This window comes from Pelodiscus sinensis, chromosome 5 (genome assembly GCF_052426305.1).
Source record: "Pelodiscus sinensis isolate ZL-2025 chromosome 5, ASM5242630v1, whole genome shotgun sequence".
Classification (NCBI taxonomy): domain Eukaryota; kingdom Metazoa; phylum Chordata; order Testudines; family Trionychidae; genus Pelodiscus; species Pelodiscus sinensis.
This window is the reverse complement of record NC_143056.1, coordinates 39,641,687-39,665,758: the sequence shown is the minus strand read 5'-3', so window position 1 is coordinate 39,665,758 and position 24,072 is coordinate 39,641,687. Positions and strand designations below refer to the sequence as shown.

At 42.4% G+C, this 24,072-nt stretch overlaps 1 protein-coding gene and 1 non-coding gene across 5 annotated transcripts in view; both read right to left on the bottom strand.

Annotated features, from left to right (window-relative positions):
* The window catches only part of LOC142829096 (uncharacterized), a 69,981-nt gene that overhangs the window by 6,818 nt on the left and 39,091 nt on the right, over positions 1–24,072 (bottom strand). Inside the window, exons 3-4 of one of the 4 annotated variants that reach the window (XR_016349608.1) lie at positions 2,012–2,224; positions 1,287–1,451 (exon numbers count right to left, since the gene is read on the bottom strand). Coding sequence is in view for 1 of the 4 variants with exons in the window: in XM_089778401.1 (XP_089634527.1) it covers positions 1,287–1,451; positions 1,734–1,838 (270 nt within the window). In the remaining 3 variants the exon portion in view is untranslated. Of the gene's footprint in view, positions 1–1,286; positions 1,452–1,733; positions 2,225–24,072 lie in introns of all 4 variants that reach the window. The other 3 variants (XR_016349609.1, XR_016349610.1, XM_089778401.1) reach the window with 3 other exon arrangements.
* Positions 3,495–3,685, bottom strand: LOC142829388 (small nucleolar RNA SNORD17). The gene has a single exon (XR_012903774.1). It is a non-coding gene; the product is annotated as a small nucleolar RNA SNORD17 (small nucleolar RNA).

Here is a 24,072-nt window from a genome sequence, read left to right as displayed (position 1 = left end):
AGTGATGAGTGATCATAGTGTTAAGAGGCACTGTGCTGTTAGAGATGCCATTTTCCAGGTGAGATGTGGTTGCTCATGGTCATTCAAGATCCCTTGACACTTTCCTAAAGATCAGGATATTAGCTGTATGATCCAGGGCAATTCCAATTTAGCTAATTAAGTGATTCTGCTCTACATTCCCTTGGTAGGGGTGGTATGGCAGTGGCTACCAAACTGCTGTGTAGATCATGAGAGGGCAATACAACACTGGTCCAGACAGTGTTATGGTGTTGACTTCTCCTTGTTTCCAGCTGTTTCTACAGTGTCTAATATGGGAATGATAACCAAATGCTACTGTTAGGCCAAATCCTGAAGTACTTACTTGGGCAGGGAACTCATTTTGGCAGTGTTTGTCCAAGGATCATGTCAAAATCAGCTAGGGATTTTAAGCCACTGTTATTTTCCACATAGAGGTCTGAAGAGATTTGTTTGACAGATTCAGATGTCTTGCAAAGGCTGGCTGCTGACTATCCTCTTGCTAGGGCCATCTCTATTTTAGGATGCATCTGGAAGATGTTTCTAAATATTTAAGTTTCAGCACAAAAATCTCTGACTAGAAGGGTATGAGAAAAACAAGGGAAATGGGTTTACACAGCCAGTTGATGTGAGTGAAAGTGCCTCCTTGAAGGTTATTTTAGGGATTATTACATGACATCTCCACATGCAAAACAGCTCTAGGGAGGGATGCTACACTAGATTTCTGCCACTGAGTGCGTATGAGGAGGAGGTAATGAGCATTATGTAGGACCTGATTGTTACCCCACACCAGATTTTTGCGCAAAACAATACCGTGTTGTCTACACTGGCCCTCTTGCACAAAAGCATTTGCGCAAGAGGGCTTTTGCCTGAATGGAAGCAGCATAGTATTTCCGCAAGAACACTGACAATCTTACATGAGATCGTCAGTGTTCTTGCGGAAATTCAAGCGGCCAGTGTAGACAGCTGGCAAGTTTTTCCACAAAAGCAGCTGCTTTTGTGGAAAAACTTGCCAGTCTAGACACAGCTGTGGTGATTTTGCTGACTTCAAAAAGACCAAGACTGAGTCCTGCTTATTGGGACACAGGTTCTACACCTGCACCGTATCTGTATCACCGTGAATTAATCAAGTCAAACAAAAATAGCTAAAGCAATAACTGGTTTATTTAACAAAATACTAAATTTAGAAAGCAAACATAAGATCCATTCATCACAAATGAAGCCTGGCGTGAGGCCAGAACCCCAAACAGGAATGATTTAAACAATCCTACCACTGTCTCGATGTCCGGAGAAAAGAGGTAGATGATCATTTCCAGGATGAGGGAAAGGAACAAGCAGAGATGGGATGGAGTTGCAGAGAACCAGTTGTCTTCCTTCTGGTCTTCTTTCTTCCTTTCTTCTATACTTGACACGCCATCCTGCATGCAGTGTGCAGACTGGAGGATGAGACGGTGTGTATGTGTGTGAGTATGATTGGCCCTGCTGCAGACACCTAACTAAAACAAATAAACCCTGAGCTAGCAGTCGTTACAGCTGTGAAACTAGATTGCTGCACCACAAAGGGCTGTCAGCAACCAGACTTGCTTCTGCCCCAGATGGCCTATAAAGCCAAACAGCCTGCTAGCTGTTATCCTAGCACCACTGGGTTGTGTTGATAACATACACACAGAGAGCGCCCTGAGGAGAGCGTGAACTCCCTTTATGAACCGCCTAGTTACCTGGAAGATTAGGGTTATGTCACCCATTTTCCTGCCTTGCCTGACAGGAGATGGTGACCAGAAGGCTGGCTGCCATCTTGAAGAGGAAAACAAAATGGAAGACATTAAAAAAACCTCCCCCAACAGGCTCAGTCAATGTATTTAGAGTTTTACCAGGTATATACATGGGAATATCTGGGGTGCCCAGGGAGGGGTAGCATCTCTGGTGTGGGGACTTGTTGTGGCTCTTCGGGGGCAGTTTGTGCACCTTTGGTCCCCACATGGCACACAGATCTCACCTGTGGCTCCAAGGAGCTGTAGCATGCTCAGCAGCCACATCCTGATAAACCGCTTCGACAGGCGGGCTAAACCAGGTGAGGGTAGCTGACAGGTCTGAGACCTTCGGTGAGATAGGGACTTGCCTACCCCAGCATGCGAAGTTGTCTCCGGCGAACTGTGCGGATGAGATCAACAGTGAGATCCAACGACCAGGAAGGCGGTTCTGCAACACTCTGTGGAGAGTGAAGGACATGACAAGGCACTGAAGACGCCATGACCATCCACTGCAGCCTAGGACGTCTCCAGCCGTGATGACTTTTCGTACCACTAGAACCAGGCTTCTTAGGCCAAGAGATTGGAACTGCCCCTGTGCAACGGCTTTTCCACTTTAAACACTTTCCCACACAGGTTCTTTGCACATTCTCATCTCTTTCGAGCCTGTGCAAGCTCAAGATGTCATCGTCGGACATGACGGACTACCAACAAAAAACATGGGAATGATTCTCACCGCAACACTATGTATGTAACCATCAGCCCCTGCTCTGGCCCAAAACACTGCTATTAAATGTACTTCTGTGTTACCAGAGTACCAGTAGCTATTAATGCCTTTGCTGATTCCAAGATTATGTCATCCTCTCTACTCCATTAGCACTAAACCAGTGGCACACAGGGAGTGGGAAGAAACTGGATTTCCTCAAGCATGGACAGTTCCAAGTGGATATAGGGTAGACATAGCTAGCTTCTGAAACACCTCCCAGTAGCATAAGTGGGCATGAGAAGCTATAAGGAGATGTGTCCAGGGATTACTATCCTTCTACTATCCTTAGCAGATGGCCTTTTTTGCCAGGGTGAAAACCAGCAGGCATATCTTAGAGCAGCTCCCAGATTACTATAATGTATTGTGGGGCTCAGACCACCTTAGAACAGGATCAGGAAACTAAAGGCAGTTTTTTGTTGTTGTTTCTTGCACTAGGTGAAGCTGAGAATCAGGCCCTAACATAAGATTATTCAGAAGAGAACAGATTTGCTGCAATTTACATTCAGTTCTATAATAAAGGCAGTGCTAGAGTAGCTTTCTCCAACAATAACATTACTATATGATTTGCCTTGTAAAAAGATAAATCAAACAAATGTCTCATTAATGTCAAACTCCTGATTTTTTATTATATATATAGTAAAGTTAACCAGTTTCAGCTAATCAAGAAACAAAATTGAAGAACTCATTAAGAATTGACTGTCTTTATTTTTAAATTTTTTCAGTCTGGCAGGAAGCTCTTCTAGGAATCAGGAGAACATGGATTAGTCAGGCTGTTTCTGTGAAAGTGAATGTTGTTTAGCAGTTAATGCAGAGGGATAAGGACTCTTGGGGTACGTCTAAACTACATGCCTCTGTCGTCAGAGGCATGTAGATTTGTTGTTTTGGCAAAGGCAAATGAAGCCGCGATTTAAATGATCGCGGCTTCATTTACATTTGCATGGCTGCCGCGCTGAGCCGACAAACAGCTGATCAGCTGTTTGTCCGCTCAGCGCGCTAGTCTGGACCCTCCCCTGCTGACATCAAAGCCCTTTGTCGGCAGCCCCGGTAAACCTCGTCCCACGAGGAATAACGGGGCTGCCGACAAAGGGCTTTGATGTCAGCAGGGGAGCGTCCAGACTAGCGCGCTGAGCGGACAAACAGCTGATCAGCTGTTTGTCGGCTCAGCACGGCAGCCATGTAAATGTAAATGAAGCCGCGATCATTTAAATCGTGGCTTCATTTGCCTTTGCCTATGTGTCTAATCTACATGCCTCTGACGACAGAGGCATGTAGTCTAGACACAGCCTTGGGTTGTTTTTTTACTCTGATGCTATTTCCTTTTTACTCTGATGCTATTTCCTTATCTTTTTACAAGGCAAATTACTTAAACTCTCTGGTGATGATCTGACAAATCTTTGTGCTCTCCTTGGCAGGCAGTGAAAGCCTGTTGCACTCCAGATTACATGTGAATGGAGAGTACACATGTGTACAAGTAAGGTTAAGTGCTAGATGTATCCTCCACACTGAGTACCAGTGAGTCCCTAGTACTGCACATCATGGAATTATTTTTATACAAAATATGCCTTTGAAAACGACAGCATACTGGTTAGTGTCTCTAATACCATTGTAAAATATGTTACAATGCTGCATGTGAAATTATTCATACTCAGTAATTTAATGTGTTAAAAAGTCTGTGACTAAAAGGTGTTTATACCAGGAATTTCAGGTGGAATTAATAAGCAGCTTTTCTCCAGACAAAGGAAAGATCCTGACACCTTATACCAGGTGGGGCCAAAATTCAACAGGCTGTTCATTTGTATCTGAAGTTGCATCAGGAAGAGATAATCAGCATACCAAACACCAGCTGGGGAAGAGCCAGCATGGAGTCTTATCTTCCAGATCTCATGGCTCCTTTACTCAGCAGGAACTAATGTACTCCATTTAGCCATATCTTTCAGAAGAATACATTTCACTGAACTATAAAAAGAGTGGGGGAGAACCTCCAACGTTCACTCATCTTAAGGAGACAAAAAAACCAAGTGATTTGGTCTCAGGGATGGGTCCTGACCAGTCTGAGCAGTAAAAAGCTGGAAAGAAGATGGAGGACAAGGGAACAGCCAACTTGAACAAAGACTCTATATTTCTACATAAAGTTTTAGGCTTTTAGATGTGTGTTTCTCCTTTATATGGTTGTCACCATTTCTGACTTTAGCTCTTCTATGTGAACTCACTAAAACCCTCTCTCTTTTTGATTAAGTCAACCTGTGGGCAAGCTGGTGTTGGGTGCCCAGCTGCTTCAGTGCAAGTGGCTAGAACTGGATGACATTTTTCTGACAAAACCTTTATAATTGAAAATTGTAGATTTGACTGAAACCTGTCACAGATTGATGTTGAATTTGTTGAATTGTTTTGGTTGGGAAAAAAAATCAAACATTTTGACTTTTTTGTTCAGATGAATCCATTTAGCATTTTATTTTTTAAATCAAATTGCAATACAGTTTAAAAATTGGAAATGAACTGAAATGAAGGTTTTTCTCAGCCCAAACAAAATTACGTGCTTTTTCTGTTTGGCCAGCAAACCAAAGATATGAGTTATTTGCACAATTCTATTTATGACTGTCCTCAGCTTAGGGGGGGCTGCTCAGAGTGAAGGGCACGCTATATAACAGTGCAGCCTAAGCTTCTGAGGATTTTCACAAAGAGTGCTCTGCCATGTCTGGGGAAGAGGGAAGGATATAGAGTCATGCAGGATATTGGTCCCACCTTCTAAATGAGAGGTCCTCCCCACCCACCCACAAAATCCACTCTTCCCACAGGTCTGTTACAATCCCCTCAAGATTTTTAAAACTGGTACTAAAATTTGGGGATTAGGAATTTTACACACCTTTCAGCTAAATTTGACCTGTGTATTTTAAGGAATACACGTGTGATTAGATTAAAAAATATAGATTTTTGCATCAGAAGCATTAATGTGTTATAAAGCTTCATTGTGGGAATTTATTCACACACACACTTTGAATGGCAGTAACTTACAAATCAGCTATTACACATCCTGTGAAAATGTCATTGGCTATGTAAACACATACACCTTTCTTAACTTTACACGTGAATGTTGGCTTCATGGATGTATTAATTACAGTGTTGTTAACAAATCTGCAGAGCTGTAACATGTACAACCTTGATGTATGGCTTTTTCTGCTTGCTGAAGAATCCAAATCCTCATTACAATTTGTTTTTAAAGGGGCCATAAAACAACTTTCAGCAAAAGAACAGGTTAAAGATTTTCCCCTTCAAACTCTGGCAATGACTGCAATGTTTATAGCCCACCAAGGACACCTACAATTTCATCTAGCTGCCCTATGCCTTGCAAACCTCTTAGCAGCCCTGAAGAAGGCAATCAGGAAGGAAAGAAGATATTAAATGCACAGATTGCAGCGTAGGGAGAAGGGAAAAATACTGGTCTAGTTCTTTTTTTCTTAACATAAGAAGCAAAGCCTGCCTCCCATCCCTAGAGAGGTATGAACATAGAGGTTTCTGCAAACAATACAACCAATGCAGTTTGGTGACACTACTCCAATAGTTTCTGCTCTATCTGTCCCCCCCATAAAGTATGAATCCGCTTCACACTATGACACTTCAGGGGCCACTTCCCTGAGGCTACGTCTAGATTGCATCCCTTTTTCGGAAAAGGGATGCAAATTAGACGTATCACAATTGCTAATGAAGTGGGGGAGATTTAAATCCCTGCTTCATTAGCAATTGCGATATGTCTAATTTGCATCCCTTTTCCAAAAAAGGGATGCAATCTAGACGTAGCCTGAGAGTATTGGCATAATGCCCTGCGGTGGCGATTTACTGCTATGCCAGTCTATCAGTCATTATCACCTACGAAGGGAAGGTACTGCAGAAGCAGACAAGGAATAGATATGAGAATTCCTTCCCCATTGGAGGTATCCAATATTTGGGCCTAAATGCTCAGGTTTGCAGCAACATCAATGTCTCCCCATTCTAAAGTGTTAATTCACCCCACTACTATGTATATAGTGTGCATGGAGCTTATCAGAGCACACAGGTTAGATGGCCTCTGATTAGATTTGAGCAAAATTCACAATTTCCTTTCTGCAGGAAATTCTGACATTTCAACCCAAATTGGGATAAAGTTGAAATTTCTAAATTTTTCACCAAATGGAAAAATAATTATGAGAGAAAAGGGCAAAAAAATTGTTTTTCAATTGAAATGGAACAATTGAACATTCTTAAAATTAAAATGTTTCATTTCAATTTGGTGGAGTGACTCAGAAGTTAATTTAAACATCAATCTGTTTTTGTTTTTTGTGTGTGCCTCATGGGAGTTATATTTCAGATACTCCCTTTCTTCCCTGTTGGTCAGATTGATAGATAGGATAGTATCACCCATTATGCATCCAGTTCATGCAATGTCCATGATGCTACACACAGAGTGTGATTAGAAGGAAAGCTGGACTGTATTATGAGAGATTTAATTTTTCTGGGAGCTTAGCCTATAGGAGAAAATGGGGGCTTGAACTACAACTCTAAGGCAGTGAACTGATAAGGAAATGCAGTTTAATGTTGTATTGAATTAATTCTAAATTAAACAGTCTGGGTCAATTCAACAAAATTAAATATTCTAATTTAGGTAGATCTGATCTGGAATTATGTTCCTCATTTAGATTTTACCAATAGAAAAAAAATCGATATTTTTTTTCAAAAAATCAAGATTTTTATGATTCTTCATTTTCCTCTGGAAAATAATTCCGAGGGAAATTCTAGCTCTGCATCTGACACACAGAGTTTACCAACTAAACCACATAGCTACAAAAATAAATCTGGTATAAGGCATATTGTGCACACCAGTCATAGTCAGTAAGTTGGGGTGGGAAATCTCTGGCCTACAGGCCAGATGAAGTTAATCCATTGGCCAGGAATGGTGAACCACATCCACAGAGAGCTGTGAGTGGCCTTGCTGCTTGTAGATGCTTGAGTAGCCCACTAGGGGCTAACCCTGATGAACTGCATCTGCCCAGCCTAGCAGAGGTTCTCCACCCTTGCAATAAGAAGGCAGAAGGGGTTTCAGGAACTATTCAAAAGAGAAGAAAGGTGCTTAAAACATCAGCAACTGAAACCTATTCCAGGGATATCAATGTGACAAAAGCCACAAGGCCAGGAGTAAATAACAGAGACAAATGGAGAATTAAATAAACAAACCTGAGCAAAGCACAGGGCATGAGAATGATCATAGGAGGCACTGATCACCCAATTCAGACTCTAAATTCCAGTAATTCTGGGTAGCTTTAGAAAGGTTTGCAGTAACACAACTACAGAGGCCATTTTCCTAGGCCCCTGTAGCACACACAAGTTCTCTGTTGAGAACAATGAAAAGCCACTCAGCCGAGCAATAACTTCCCCATCGCGGTGTTGCTTGGTGGAAATCATCACCCAGTCTTGCAGACACAGATGTCACCTCACTTCATGCTCTGGAAAAGTGGTTTTAACATCGTTTTGCAGCAAAATGCCTAGGGAAAATTTTCCCTGCAGGTCATTCACCTGCAATAAGCTGACTGTGTTTGCAGTCAAGTCAATTGAAAATTAAAAGTGCAAAGGGGTGTAAAGAATTTTGAGCAGAAATGGCTTGACCCAAAAAATTCCAATCTAGATTTCAAACCCCCTCTAAATCCCAAAACCCATTTCAAATTCAGATTTGGGAAGGGGGAGGGCAACCTGTGCATGCCTCAGTAGTGGGGAGAGGAGGCAGAGTGAGGGTATGGGGGCAGAGTAAAGGTAGTTGCTTCAGTGGTGTTACTAAGCATTTTCAGTACAAGCCAAGCAGCAAATCTGGAGAGGGACCAATCCTGCCTCCCACCCCCCTCCATTCACCCCCTCCTCTCTTGCACACACACACAGTCACGCCATCTCTTTTCAGGGACTACTAAGGCACTTGAAAACACTAGGGTTTTTTGGAAGATAACTTAGCTGTTAGGAGCACTGTATCTAAATCCTACATAAAAGAAAGAGAATTAAACAAATATTAGAGTTGCTCTGCTCTAACACTAACATGTTCTAGCACCTTGTGGCAAGTCACTTAAGCTTAAAATTTGAATGTATATTCTTATTGTGTTACTAACTGTGGAGAGAGAAAGAAGATCCCAGGAGTCGTGATGGGTTCATCTCAGCTCTGGGAGGAAAGGGGTCTAATGGGTTACAGCAAGGGGCAGATACATCCGGGTTCTATATAAGAACATCAGAATGGCCATACTGGGTCAGGCCAATGGTTCATCTAGCCCAGTATGCTGTCTTCCTACAACAACCAATAAGAATGTTAACATGTAATCATGTACATGGTTAACCAATAGCCCTGGGCTCATCTGTTACCTGCACAGTTATATGCCCTCTCTCCCTGCTAGCTCTGTATCAAAGGCAACAGGGGGAGGGAGGTGATAGCTAGTTTTTAAGTCAGCTCCCTTTGCATGCTGGCTCCCACAGAGCCACCTGCCCCTCACTGCCTCCCAGAGATGCAACAGGTATGGGGGCAGGTAGGAGCTGCTGTTTGTGGGGAGCCGGAGCCACCTGGCCCCCTGCACTGCCACCTCTGTTAGATAGGTAGCAGCACAGGGTGTGAAGGGCAGGCAGGAGCTGGTACATGTGGGGAGCAGGTTTTCAAGCCGGCTTTCTGCATGCTGATTGCTCTCTCCCTCACTGCTGCCTCCATATTAGAGGCAGTAGAATGGGGGGGACGGGAGGCAGGAGTGTGTACGCACAGGGAGCTGGCTTAAAAGCCAGCTCTCCATGACCATAGACATCTGCCGAGTTACCTGCCTCCTTCCCTCACTGCTTCCTGCAGAGGCAGCAGCATGGCATGACAGGTGGGAGCTGGTGCTCCAAGGGAGCTGGTTAAAAAGCCATCTTCCTGTAAGCATCAGGTTCTGCAGAGCTGCCTGCCCTCCACATTGCTGCCTCTGTAACCTGCCTGCCCCCGTGCACATGAACATGTAACTGCTAACACTTTGAGCAATTACAAGTTTACACAAATACATGTATATAAACACCCCTAGTGGCCAATGAGAGGTGTTTCAGAAGGAATGGAGAGAAGAGGCAATCATCAAGTGATCTATCCCCTGTTGTCCATTCCCAGCTTCTGTCAAATAGAGGCTAGGCACAACATCCCTCACCATACTGGTTAACAGCCATTGACCTATCCTTGAACTTTTTTTAATGGACTCCTGTTATAGTTTGGGCCTTCACACCATCCTCTGGAAAACAATGCCAAAGGATGACTGTAAAAAATAATTTATTTTGCTTGTTGTAGCTCTGAGGGCTAGCTGCCCCAGTCCCACCCCTTCTCCCTGAGGTTCTGCCCCACTGGAAGTGTGGAACCCCCACCCACACGCCTTGTCTAAGTCTGTTGGGCCCTCTGCTTTTAGCTAAAAAGGGTTTTAATAAGTCTCAGGCATAAACACACAGATAGGCTCTATCAATAGCTTCAGAGCACCCCAAATATTATAGTTACCCAAAGTCTGAGATGGTTTTGAGTGATCACGAGCCATACTTGCAGGGCTCCTTCTACTGTCTGGTTGATGGAGAGTTTAGGTGTCAGTTCCCTGCCTGAAGGGACGCTCCCTCGGACTGCTTCAAAATATATTCTTTTCCTTAAGCTATCATAGCTAACTTAGACAAACCACATAACTCATAGTGACTACCAGTGGGTCACATAGTAACCCCTAGTGGGTCACCAATTCTTCTAGTGTCAACAAATTGCTCATTATCATCAAAGTATGCTTAGCATTTTTAGTCATAACAACAATAAAATGTATGTCAGGGGCTCTTTAAACCCAATGTTGACTATCCAAACATTTCCTTCCATTCTTATGGTATATAAACTCTATCTCATCCTCCCATTTTGATTAACAAAATGGTAAACATGCAGTTATTTGGCCTTGCCTTTCAGAGCCCTAACTATTATTTCTAGCTATGTGGTATTTGGTTTTCGTCTGCACACACAAAATGGCTGGACACACAAGATGGCTGACTGCAGCAATATCAAATTTAGTTTTCCCATAGCACCATCCTTCCTGACTGTTTGTAGTACAGAGCCAGTAGCACTCAAATCTAACCTTCCAGACTTCCATAAGATTCTCTAGCACCATGGGATCTGAGCATGCATTGCTCCATGCTGGATTAATGTAAACATGATGATATTAATGTAACTGAGATGATACAGTGTCAGGAATCTGGGATGTACAGAAACTTGCAAATATAAACATAAGATAAAATAAAGTAGTTTTTGGAAACTAACAGCAATGTACAAGCAGATAACATTACAGGCTGCCTACCGGTCACTGAAAAATACAAGGGTACTTGTTTGCAATTAAAATTAATTGATACAGAAGGAAATGGTCCTTTACTAACATGCAGAAATTGGCTTAACAAGATAAAGTTGGGTTGGAGCAATGTGCTCCATGTGTTAGAGTGAGTGATGAAATTAAAATCAAACTGTACATCTGTTTTTGATACAGATATCATTTAAGTAAAAGGTGCAATAGCAGCATTACATGTCTAATAGCTTCAATCTGATCACACACTCATTTCTCACCCAGGTAAAATGCTCTGAGTTCCTTCAGGAGAAAAGTATCATAATCAGAGAGATGTTAGTTGATGGCTGAACATGATTTTGGATGAAGTTGTCCCAGGTGACTTGTGGAGTTTTGTTATTCTGGAGGTAATACCAAATACCACAAATTTAACTAAGTCCCAGAAACAGCTGTTACCAAGAGCATTTCTGCAGTTGCTGAAAGGATTATTTTGAAAAATTGGAAGCTTGCCTGCAAATCGAATCTACACTAAATGATGGTAACTCCCGTGTGAGTGAACTAGGAAATTTAGAGGAGCTCTCATACTGCCTGAGGGGGAAGACTGAGGAGTTTGAAAAGACATGGGTCTCTATTCCTAGAGCTATGTGATTAACTAGACAGAAGACATGTCTGAGGTTGTTTCTTTATATTCCCTTGGCTTTGCTAGCTTTAAACTTGGCTAAATGTATATGGCTTTGAATATAACCCCCCCCCCCCATTTGTATGTAGTAGAGGCCCTATAGCTTGAAACATTTAACCTTATGCTGGTTCAGAATCCTGGAGTCTGTATTGGATGGAGCAATTCTACACTGTATCCCCAAAAAAAGTTCCCTTAGATATGAGATCAAGTTACAAAGTTCTGAAACAGATCTCAGTACCCCTACTCATACATAACACACAGATTTAGGACTTGGATCTGAGATAATTGGGTTAGGTCCGTTGGTAGACTTCATTGGCTTTTTAATCTTTAATTTCTACATTTCTATTATTCTTCCTCCTGCTGTATTATAGACAAAATTAAATTTGATTCAAGTATAAAAAGGAGGTATGAAGGGATTTTAAAATGTCTAAGTACAGTGTCTTAGTATGGGATTCTCTACAGATTAAAAGATTGATGCTGACAAACTTAAGGATGAAATTCATATTTAGTCTATTGGGCACAGGATCAGGCTTTGAGCTACTAAGTTGATATACATTTTCCTTTACTCTTTTCCTGTCTAGACTGAATCACAGGGGGCCTGATCATGTAAGTGAGGGGCAGGCATAGAGGCCTTTAGCTCTAATAGGCCAAATTTTGTGCTGATGTAATACTATTGTCTTCAATTGAGTTGTAACAGCAGAGAATTTGGCTTCATGTCTTGATATCATTAATAGGATGCTATTTTATTATTTATACATATAAAAAACAAAAGTCTCCTAGACCTCAGTGACACTAAAGTTATATATAGCTCCATTATTCTTATTCAAGCGGTGGCTTCAATGCACAGGCTGTCAAATTTTTGCAGTCATGACAGAGCTGTAAAATCTCCATTCTCCTTTGATTTTCAGTCTTTCTAGTATTTCCAACATACCTGTCTCTCTTTCTTCCATATCCCAGATTCGTTGTAATCTTGCATGATAGTTATGAGTTCTGGAAGCAAGTTAGTCTGTGACTGGCAAGTTATTTTTTCTGTAGAGTCTCAAAGTAATTATGTTCCTTTTAAATTCATCCATCCCATCACCTTTTCAGTCATAGTTCTGGTTATCCAACTAATTTTAACTTTCTTTTGTAACACCAAAAATTGAATGCTCTGAGTCTTCTTTCAGTGTGTGTGTGTGTGTGTGTGTGTGTTTTCAGTGTGTGTGTGTGTGTGTGTGTGTGTGTTTTCAGTGTGTGTGTGTGTGTGTGTGTCTCAAATCCATACAGGAGAACTGATCATATGTAGCACTTCAGGAATTGAACTTTGGAAAACACAGAAATCTTTGGAAATGGTTGAATGCATTGTTTGAAAGCTGTATCCTTCTCTTCATTTCTTCACCCAATCTTACCCTGTCATCAGAATACATGTAGTTGGACAGGGAGAATAAGAAAGGGCCAGACTGCAAGGGGAAACATGGTCGTGCATTTGTGATGATTAAATCCTCAACTACAAGCCACTCAACTAAGGAAAGAGGGGAAAGGGTTAAAATGATGAATTATTTATATTTTTGTAGTGCCCAGGGCTCCAGGCAGGGACCTGGATCCCATTGTGCAAGGTACCGTATATACAGAACAAACAGGAGGCCTGCCTCAAAGTGCTTGCAGTCCAACACAAGACAAGATATAACAGGTGAATACAGGCAGATGGACGAGAACACAGTGAGGAAATATTGTCTAAATAGACAAGGCAGATGCAGGGTGGGCAAGGGGGTATAATTAGAGATCTGTATATTTTGCACATTTGAAATAATGTCACATGATACAACATGTAAAGTGGTGGTGGTGGCTCCTGCTCGCTGGGCATGGCTCCCCACTCCAGCTGCTGCAACCTGTCACACAGAGTCGCAGTGCTATTGTGACAGATGCACCTGTGCAATAATGCCACATAATGTAAAACCGTGGCACCCTTATGACAGATGCACAGGGAGGCCAAATCTGAGCAGCAATGTATGCCAGGTTGCAACACCAGGAGGAGGGGTCAGCTAGCCTCACAGGACAGCAGCTGCTGCTGTGGGGTAACTATAGTGTGGGTACAGTTTCCAGCCTCTATCTACTATGCATCACCTCACTGCCCAGGCCAGGATTGACTTACTCTCCAGCACCCCAGGACACCCCAGTCTGGCCCGATCTGCAATGCCCCCTTCTCTTGGGGAGTCTCCTCCTCATGTGAATTTTTCAGGGACTTTGTTTTATTTCATTTTACCTCTCTTGAGACAGGACCCTTTCCCCAGGCTGATAAACAAAAATCAAACAAAATTCCTGAGGAAAAAAGTAGAAGAGTTTCATAGGGTTTACATATAGCACACAACTGGCGTGGACTATGTGATGGCCACAAACAGCATGTTGACTCCCTGATTTTGCAGAAGAGTGGGGAGAACAGTTATTGGGGAGGGAGAGATAGCTCAGTGGTTTGCACATTGGTTTGCTAAACCCAGGATTGCAAGTTCAATCCTTGCAAAGGCCATTTAGGGATTTGGAGCAAAAATTTGTCAAGGATGGTACTTGGTCCTCCTGTGAAGGCAGGAGACTAGACTTAATGACCCTTCTAGGTCCTTTCCAGTTCCAGGAGATAGGTAATCACCATTAATTATTATAATTACTTAGGTGGTGATCAGCCGAAATAAAAACAAAAGAGAAGGAGGGTGAAGGGGACAGGTCAAGGAAGAAAAGGGTAGAAGGGGAGATATGATGCAAAGCCAAGGTGGAAAGGTTGAACAAACAGCCTATCTGTACAAGGGCGGAGAAAGCCAGAGAACATTTTACCATTTTGACAGTGTCCAAAAGTCCCTGCTTTAACTGCTTCTCCTGCAGATTTCCATCAAGACTACATGGCAGGAGGAAGCCAATTACTATCTCATATAAAGCCATTCTAAAGTCTTCCTTCCTCCTGGCTAGATATGATTGACAGGTGTCTGGTACATGGCACCTGACACCTACAGATCTCAACATGATGAATAAGTTTTTTAATCCTCTGTCATTTATCATGTGACTCAAACCAAGTTATAAGCTAGGTTTGCAGAGGTGAGAGAATAATGAAATAACCCTCTGCACCACAGCTCTTTGTGCAGATTATCTGGTTACCACAGCAGATATAAGATTAAAAAAAAATCACATAAAACATGTCTTTTGATCCTCTAGGATAATATGCTACAGTGATCCTAGGTTACTGTTAGAAAATAATCGACAAGAGGCCAGCTAGTTGGAGCAAAAACTAGGTTTCTATAAAACTAAAGTTAGAGAAAAAAGTTGGAGTCTATTGAATTCGGTCACTTTTTTAGGGTGTTTGGGCCAAACATAGTCAAACACCAAAGTGGTATAAGAAGCAGAATAGAACAGCAGACATTATAAACCACCACACATGAGGGACAGCTTTCTCTGGAACACATTAGCTTCAGTGATGGGTAAACCTCAAGGCTACGTCTACACTGCAGGCTTTTTGAAGAAGAATGGTTGTTCTTGCGCAAAAACTTGCAGAGTGTCTACACTGCACGCGTGTTCTTGCTCAAATAAATTTACAGTAAAGTGTTGGAAAACAGGGCTTTGTGTGCAAGAGTTATTCCTCTCCCCATGAGGATAAGCTCTCTTGTGCAAAAGCTCTTGTGCAAGAGGGCAGTGTGGACAGGGAACAGGAGTTTCTTGCGCAAGAAACCCTTTTGGCTAAAATGGCCATCAGAGCTTTCTTGAGCAAGAGAGCATCCACGCTGCCATGGAAGCTCTTGCGCAAAAGCTGGCAGTGTGGATGCACTCTTGTGCAAGACCTTTTGTGCAAGAACTCTTGCACAAAACAGCTCTTGCGCAAGAAACCTACAGTGTAGACATAGCCATCTAGACTTCCCACTTTGTCTTCATTGCTAGTACATGTAGATCAAGATATGTGAAAGACAGACAAATATTCCTCCGAGGCCTGGATGCAACTGAGCCCAGGTGACTCTACTAAGCTGTGCTCTAATTAAGGGACACACTTACGTATGTGCTTAAGGCTATGTCTACACTGCACAGTTATTTTGGAATAAGCTATTCTGGAATAGTTATTCTGAAATAAGCTATTTCAAAATATACATCTACACTGCAGGGAATCCTCAAAATTAGTCGGAGGCAGGCTTCCCTAATGTAGACGTGCTAACTCTATTGAAAGCCCCAGGAGGAATAACTTAGAATAGCCCCAGGGATGCATCTGACGAAGTGGGTCTTTGCCCACGAAAGCTTATGTTCCTACACTTCAGTTAGTCAATAAGGTGCCACAGGACTCCTCGTCGCTTTTGCAGATTCAGACTAACACGGCTACCCCTCTGATATTTTGAAATAGTAGAAGTGGAGCATCTACACATTCCTTATTTCAAGATAGCTATCTCAGAATAGGCATTATTCTTCACAGAATGAGGGTTACAGAAGTTGGAATAAGCATTTTGAACTAACAGAATTGCTGTGTAGATGCTCGCATAGCATAACAGCTGTTATTCCAAAATAACTTTGCTGTGTAGACTCACCCTAGCCTTGCAATTCAAGAAAGCACTTACATGTGCTGTGTCTTTAAAATTTAAGCATGTAACTGAGTTTTATTGACTTCAAAAGAGTTAAAACATGTGTGTAAAAATGTTATTGAATTGGGGGCTTTTCATCCTAGAGTAATAATGAAATCCCTGATCCTCTACTAAGCTCCACACAGGTTAAAGAGTCCAGATGCTTGGAGCTCAGTGCTCATTGTTATGTGGTGCTGATGGGAAAAGAGCGATGAGGGCCTAATTCCCATCATTTAGAGGGGTGTGTGGGAAGGGGTGATCAGTGCCCAACCCCTACCATTTGTGGGGCATGGAATGAGTCATCAGTCAGCTCAGCTTCTAGATCATGGTAAATCTCAACTGCTAACATTTAATTCCAGAAGATGTTAAAGATTTCACCAAAAAATATATTTGAATGCCTTTAGGAGAGGAGGTGAAGGGTAGAGGGTGCATATTCGATATATACACCCACATTAATTTATTGGCAGACCTGATTAATTTCCTATATTGATCAAACAGTACTTTCCTAGCAGGTATATTATCTGAGAAAATAATCACTAAATTAACTCTACGACACCAGTCTCCTACAAAGATTAATGATACATAATTTACTTTTATGAAAGAAGCAAGCATCCAATAAATTAGAAAATGCACACCACCATCAAAGCAAATTGTTAAATATCTCCAGCACTCACCTTATTGAACAGCTGACAAATGGATTTAACATTCAGTCACATCAGAACTGTTTTCTTGTTACCCATCCTGTTGTGTGATCAAATATATGTGTATTTCACTGAGTGTGCTATTCACATTTCACACCATGCTCATTCCATACACAGCGTACGTATGTGCAGAGTGTGTTGCATTAAAAGGGATGAGAGACCTTTCGTGGGACCTTGAAATAAGACTCAATTGTCAAGTGTTTTCATTATACAGAAATAAAAACATTCCCTAGAGGAGTGATTTATGGAACTCATTTTGGAGTTAAATCATGGCTTTGCCACAAGCCCTGAGTAATGAGCCATATTTCACTGTTCTGCCAGAAACAGTCTTCACTGAGTAAGAATCTGTTTCCCACTTCACTTCCTGTACCTAACTGGTGTAAGGTTCTGTGGGGAATGGGACTAGAACCTCAAATTACAGGCTGCCTGATGGTGATGGCTGATGCTACCACACTACTACCTATCATTGAGTTGCATATATTATTGTATAGACCCAATGAAGATAAATACTGCAGGCCATACCACTGTAGGAGGCTGGACTGAGGGTATGTCTACACTGCCACCCTAGTTCAAACTAGGGTGGCTAATGTAGTCATTGGAACTTGCAAATGAAGCCTGGGATTTAAATATCCCGGGCTTTATTTGCATGTGCCCAGGCGCCACCATTTTTAAATGCCCCGTAGGTCAAACTACCTGCCTGCGGCTACACATGGCACGGGCTAGGTAGTTAGAATTAAAGCTCCTCATTCGAACTACCGTTACTCCTCCTGCACACTCTGGCCTTTACTGAGAGGGCTAATAGAGTCTGCTAACCTGGAGAACCCTGTATATAGCCTGATTTATTTTAATATTCTTTTGTCTTTCTTCTCACTAGACCAGAATTTGTACTTTTGTTTATGAAGTCATTGCTGCATCAGACATCTACTTGCCTGATGGGTGACAGAACTATCCTTTGTTATATTCCCTGTGCATAGAATCATAGAATCATAGAATCATAGAATAATAGGACTGGAAGGGACCTCGAGAGGTCATCGAGTCCAGCCCCCCGCCCTCAAGGCAGGATCAAGCTCTGTCTACACCATCCCTGACAGATGTCTATCTAACCTGTTCTTAAATATCTCCAGAGAGGGAGATTCCACCACCTCCCTTGGCAATTTATTCCAATATTTGACCACCCTGACAGTTAGGAATTTTTTCCTAATGTCCAATCTAAACCTCCCCTGTTGCACTTTAAGCCCATTACTCCTTGTCCTGTCCTCAGAAACCAAGAGGAACAAATTTTTGCCTTCCTCCTTGTGACACCCTTTTAGGTATTTGAAAACCGCTATCATGTCCCCCCTTAATCTTCTTTTTTCCAAACTAAACAAGCCCAGTTCATGAAGCCTGGCTTCATAGGTCATGTTCTCTAAACCTTTAATCATTCTTGTCGCTCTTCTCTGTACCCTTTCCAATTTCTCCACATCTTTCTTGAAATGTGGCGCCCAGAACTGGACACAGTACTCCAGCTGAGGCCTAACTAGTGCAGAGTAGAGCGGCAGAATGACTTCACGAGTTTTGCTTACAACACACCTGTTGATACAACCTAGAATCATATTTGCTTTTTTTGCAACAGCATCACACTGTTGGCTCATATTCAACTTGTGGTCCACTATGACCCCTAGATCCCTTTCCGCCATGCTCCTTCCTAGACAGTCGCTTCCCATCTTGTATGTATGGAACTGATTGTTCCTTCCTAAGTGGAGCACTTTGCATTTCTCTTTATTAAACCTCATCCTGTTTACCTCTGACCATTTCTCTAACTTGCTAAGGTCATTTTGAATTATGTCCCTATCCTCCAAAGAAGTCGCAACCCCACCCAGTTTGGTATCATCTGCAAACTTAATAAGGGTACTCTCTATCCCAATATCTACATCATTGATGAAGATATTGAACAGTACGGGTCCCAAAACAGACCCTTGAGGAACTCCACTTGTTATCCCTTTCCAGCAGGATTTAGAACCGTTAACAACAACTCTCTGACTACGGTTATCCAGCCAATTATGCACCCACCTTATCGTGGCCCTATCTAAGTTATTTTTGCCTAGTTTATCAATAAGAATATCATGCGAGACCGTATCAAATGCCTTACTAAAGTCTAGGTATATGACATCCACCGCTTCTCCCTTATCCACAAGGCTCGTTATCTTATCAAAGAAAGCTATCAGATTAGTTTGGCATGACATGTTCTTCACAAACCCATGCTGGCTATTCCCTATCACTTTATTACCTTCCAAGTGTTTGCATATGATTTCCTTAATTACCTGCTCCATTATCTTCCCTGGGACAGACGTTAAACTGACCGGTCTGTAGTTTCCTGGGTTGTTCTTATTCCTCTTTTTATAGATGGGCACAATATTTGCCCTTTTCCAGTCTTCTGGAATCTCCCCTGTCTGCCATGATTTTTCAAAGATCATAGCTAAAGGCTCAGATACCTCCTCTATCAGCTCCTTGAGTATCCTGGGATGCATTTCGTCAGGACCTGGTGACTTGCTGACATCTAACTTTCCTAGGTGATTTTTAACTTGTTCTTTGTGTATCCTATCTTCTAAACTTACCCTCTCTCTGCTTGTATTCACTACCTTAGGCACACCACCAGACTTCTCGGTGAAGACCGAAACAAAGAAGTCATTGAGCATCTCCGCCATTTCCAAGTTCCCTGTTACTGCTTCTCCCTCCTCACTAAGCAGTGGGCCTACCCTGTCCTTGGTCTTCCTCTTGCTTTTAATGTATTTATAAAAGGTCTTCTTGTTTCCCTTTATGCCTGTAGCTAGTTTGATCTCATTTTGTGCCTTTGCCTTTCTAATCTTGCCCCTGCATTCCCGTGTTGCTTGCCTATATTCATCCTTTGTTAGTTGTCCTAGTTTCCATTTTTTATATGACTCCTTTTTTATTTTGAGATCAAGCAAGATCTCCTTGTTAAGCCAAGCTGGTCTTTTGCCATATTTTCTATCTTTCCTACACAGCGGAATTGTTTGCTTTTGGGCCTTTAACAACGTCCCTTTGAAATACTTCCAACTCTCCTCAGTTGTTTTTCCCTTCAGTCTTGCTTCCCATGGGACCTTACCTACAAGTTCTCTGAGCTTATCAAAATCTGCCTTCCTGAAATCCATTACCTCGATTGTGCTGGTCTCCCTTCTACCTTTCCTTAAGATCATGAACTCTATTATTTCGTGATCACTGTCCCCTATACTGTCTTCCACTTTCAAGTTCTCAACTAGTTCCTCCCTATTTGTTAAAACCAAATCCAGAACAGCTTCTCCTCTGGTAGCTTTTTCAACCTTCTGAAACAGAAAGTTGTCTCCAATGCAGTCCAGAAACTTATTGGATAGCCTGTGCCTCGCTGTATTAGTTTCCCAACATATGTCTGGATAGTTGAAGTCCCCCATCACCACCAAATCTTGGGCTTTGGATAGTTTTGTTAATTGTTTAAAAAAGGCCTCATCCACCTCTTCCACCTGGCTAGGTGGCCTGTAGTAGACTCCTAGCATGATATCACCCTCGTTTTTTACCCCTTTTAGCTTAACCCAGAGACTCTCTACACAGCTATCTCCTACGTTCATCTCCACTTCAGTCCAAGTGTGTACATTTTTAATATACAAGGCAACCCCTCCTCCCTTTTTTCCCTGTCTGTCCTTCCTGAGCAAGCCGTACCCTTCCATACCAATATTCCAATCATGCGTCCCATCCCACCAGGTTTCTGTAATACCAATGATATCATAGTTGTATTTAGTGGTTAGCAATTCCAGTTCTTCCTGCTTATTACCCATACTTCTCGCATTTGTATATAGGCATCTAAGATACTGATTTGATCTTGCCTCCCTGTTGTGCCCTGACCCTCCTTTCTCCTTGCCATTATAGGCCGTAGTCCCCCCCATTTCCAACCCATCTCCCAGTCCCGCACATTCAGCACTTACCTGTGGGCTTTGCTCACCTGCCCCCGACAAACCTAGTTTCAAGCCCTCCTCACAAGGTTAGCCAGTCTGTGTCCAAACAAGGCCTTCCCGCTCCTGGAAAGGTGAACTCCATCTCCGCCAAGCAGTCCTTCCTGGAAGAGCACCCCGTGATCAAGGAAGCCGAATCCCTCCTGGTGACACCATCGTCGCAGCCAGGCATTCACCTCCAGGATGCACCTCTCTCTGCCCGGGCCCCTACCTTTGACAGGAAGGATAGAAGAGAATACCACCTGCGCTCCAAACTCCTTCACCCGTACTCCCAAAGCCCTGTAGTCACACTTGATCCGCTCAGTGTCACACCTGGCAGTATCATTTGTGCCCACGTGGATGAGTAGCATGGGGTAGTAGTCAGAGGGCCGGATAATCCTCGACAATGCCTCCGTAACATCTCGGATACGGGTCCCTGGCAGACAGCATACCTCTCGAGATGAGCTGTCAGGGCGACAGATGGGTGCCTCCGTTCCCCTCAGAAGAGAGTCTCCAACCACCACTACCCTACGTTTCCTCCTCGCAGTGGTGGCAGGAGACTGCTCAACCTTGGTGGTGCAAGGCCTGGTCTCCTCCACTGTGGGGGGTGACTCCTTGTCTCCTGCTGACTTGTTATTAGAGCTGGTTAAAAATACTGGGGTTTATTTTCTGAAATTATTTTTCCTGGGGTTTTTAATAATCTAAATTAAAATTGTCAAATTGCTTTCTTGCCTTGAAACTTAAAAAAAAAAAAAACATCAGTTCTATTCCTTATGAATGCCAATGATTCATAATCCCTACAGCAGAAGTGGGGAACCTTTTTTGGGTTGGGGGCTAGTGACTCACATAAAAATCAGTTGGGGCCTCAGGTTTCCTACTCCTGCCCTAGAGGGTTAAATTTTACTTTTTAACATATGTTTAATCAGGTCAGATGATATTATTACACTCAGTGGAGGGAGGAGAGGGTTGTTATGAGAGAGAGAGTAGCTTCCTTCTTGGCATCTCACAATGTTGTCAGTGTTCTGGTTTCACAGAAGCCCTCCCTGTTCTCTTACAAGTGAACTTCTTCCTGAGTAGCACCCTCCTCTCCAATTATATCTCCCTCTTTTGTAGCTTATTTGGATGATTGGGACCATGTGGCCTAATTCAGCACTCTCAGGCTGATACACAAATTGAGAACCGTAATTTGCCTATCTTTTTCCGCTTTTCTTCCAAAAGAGGGTTTTCCGACAGTGGCTCATCTACACTGGGTCAAATGTCAGAAAAGAAGCCTCTTTCAGAACATTCCTTCTTCCTTGTAGAACAAGGTTTACAGGGATGCCGAAAAAACACATCCGCTTTTCAAAAAAAAAAAAAAAATCAGAAAAGCAGATGCATTCCTTGGATTCCAGGAGGGTATCTGGAAAAACTCTGCAGTCTAGATATACCCTCAGAGTTGGGGTAAGCAGTGTACCCCAACACAGACACTCGCACTAGATATTTGAAATAAATGTAATTTGCGGCTTTTGAGCAGAATTGGTGACATGGCAAAGCAAATACAGATCAGGAAGAGGGCAAGAAAAAAAAAGGTTTCTCCTTTTAAAATGTACATTTGAATCAGACACCAGGAAGTGCAGAATGCAGCAGTGCATTGACTTGGTCAGAGCAAGTTATACTACTTCTCCAAAGACTGTTCTGGCTTCTTATTTGTTTTAAGGTGTAATGAAAGGAGCTGGTTTATAAACTTGTACAAAGGGCCTTGATTGTCTTAAAAAATTCCCCCTCTACCATCGCCTCTGCCCCCTCGTGTACAACTGCAACAGTTTCTAGATTGGAATTTCTGTAGACTCACATTTTCAGTGCAGAGTCCACAGCTTTGGAACTTACTTACCCCTGATGCCTGACATAGCTTCAGTTTATTCATCTTTTCTTCAGATCATTTCTTGATGAATGGGTTTCTGGGCTATCTGGGTAACTCAGATTTGGAGGAAACAGTCTCATTACATTGACAATTTTCAGTATATTGTGGTTTTTAAGATACAGTTTTGATAAATTCATTTTTATTAAAATTTATGTCCATTAAAATGGGAGGGCTGCATACTATGTGAAAAATATCTGTTCTTATTTTCCGTTTCTTTACTGGTACACTGTGCCGTTATTTCGAGATAATTAGCGTCTACACAGCCATTCCGTTATTTTGAAATAATTTCAAAATAACAGACAGTGTATTCTGAAATCTGTAAACCTCTCTCTATGAGGAATAACACCTATTCTGAAATAGCTAATTCGAAATAAAGCATGTATGGACACTCCACTGCTGCTATTTCAAAATAGCCCCTCACCAGGGCCATTCTAAGTTATTCCTCCCCAGTGCCTCCTGGGGCTCTAAATCGAGATATCATGTCAACATTAGGGAAGCCTGCCTCGAACTAATTTTGAGGCTTCCCGGCAGTGTAGGTGTGCTATTTCTTTTTCTTTTTTTTTATTCCATTGAAGGGGACTGGTGATGTTAGAGCCCTTGAGTACAAAGTTCAAAGGGTGTTTGGGGATGCCAGACATAGAATAGGCCATGCTTTCAATTCATCCACCTTCACATAGAGCCTATGAAACTGGGAGTACAACATTTTGCATGGCCAAATGCCTGTGTACAGAAAAACCCACCTTGCGAGGGGGGTGGGCGGGTATTTGGACAACCATATTGTCCAAGGTGGGTGCATAACTGGCTGGATAACCATTCTCAGAGAGTAGTTATTAATGGTTCACAGTCATGCTGGAAGGGCAGAACAAGTGCAGTTCTGCAGGAGTCTGTTTTGGGAGTGGTTCTGTTCAATATCTTCACCAACGATTTAGATACTGGCATAGAGAGTACACTTATTAAGTTTGCAGATGATATCAAGCTGGGAGGGACTGCAACTGATTTGGAGGATAGGGTCAAAATTCAAAAGGATCTGGACAAATAGAATGAAGTTTAATAAGGACAAATGCAAAGACTCTACTTAGGCAAGAACAATCAGTTTCATACATACAGAATGGGAAACAAATGTGTAGGAAGGAGTACTGCAGAAAGGGATCTAGGGGTCATAGTGGACCACAAGCTAAATATGAGTTAGCAGTGTGATGCTGCTGAAAAAAAAAAGCAAACATGATTCTGGGATACACTAACAGAAGTGTTGTAAGCAAGATACGAGAAGTTATTCTTCCTTTCTACTCTGCACTGATTAAGCCTCAATTGCAGTATTATATCCAGTTCTGGGCCCCTCATTTCAAGAACGATGTGGAGAAACTGGAGAAGGTCCATAGGGGTATGTCTACACTGCCACCCTAGTTCGAACTAGGGTGGCTAATGTAGGCATTCGAAGT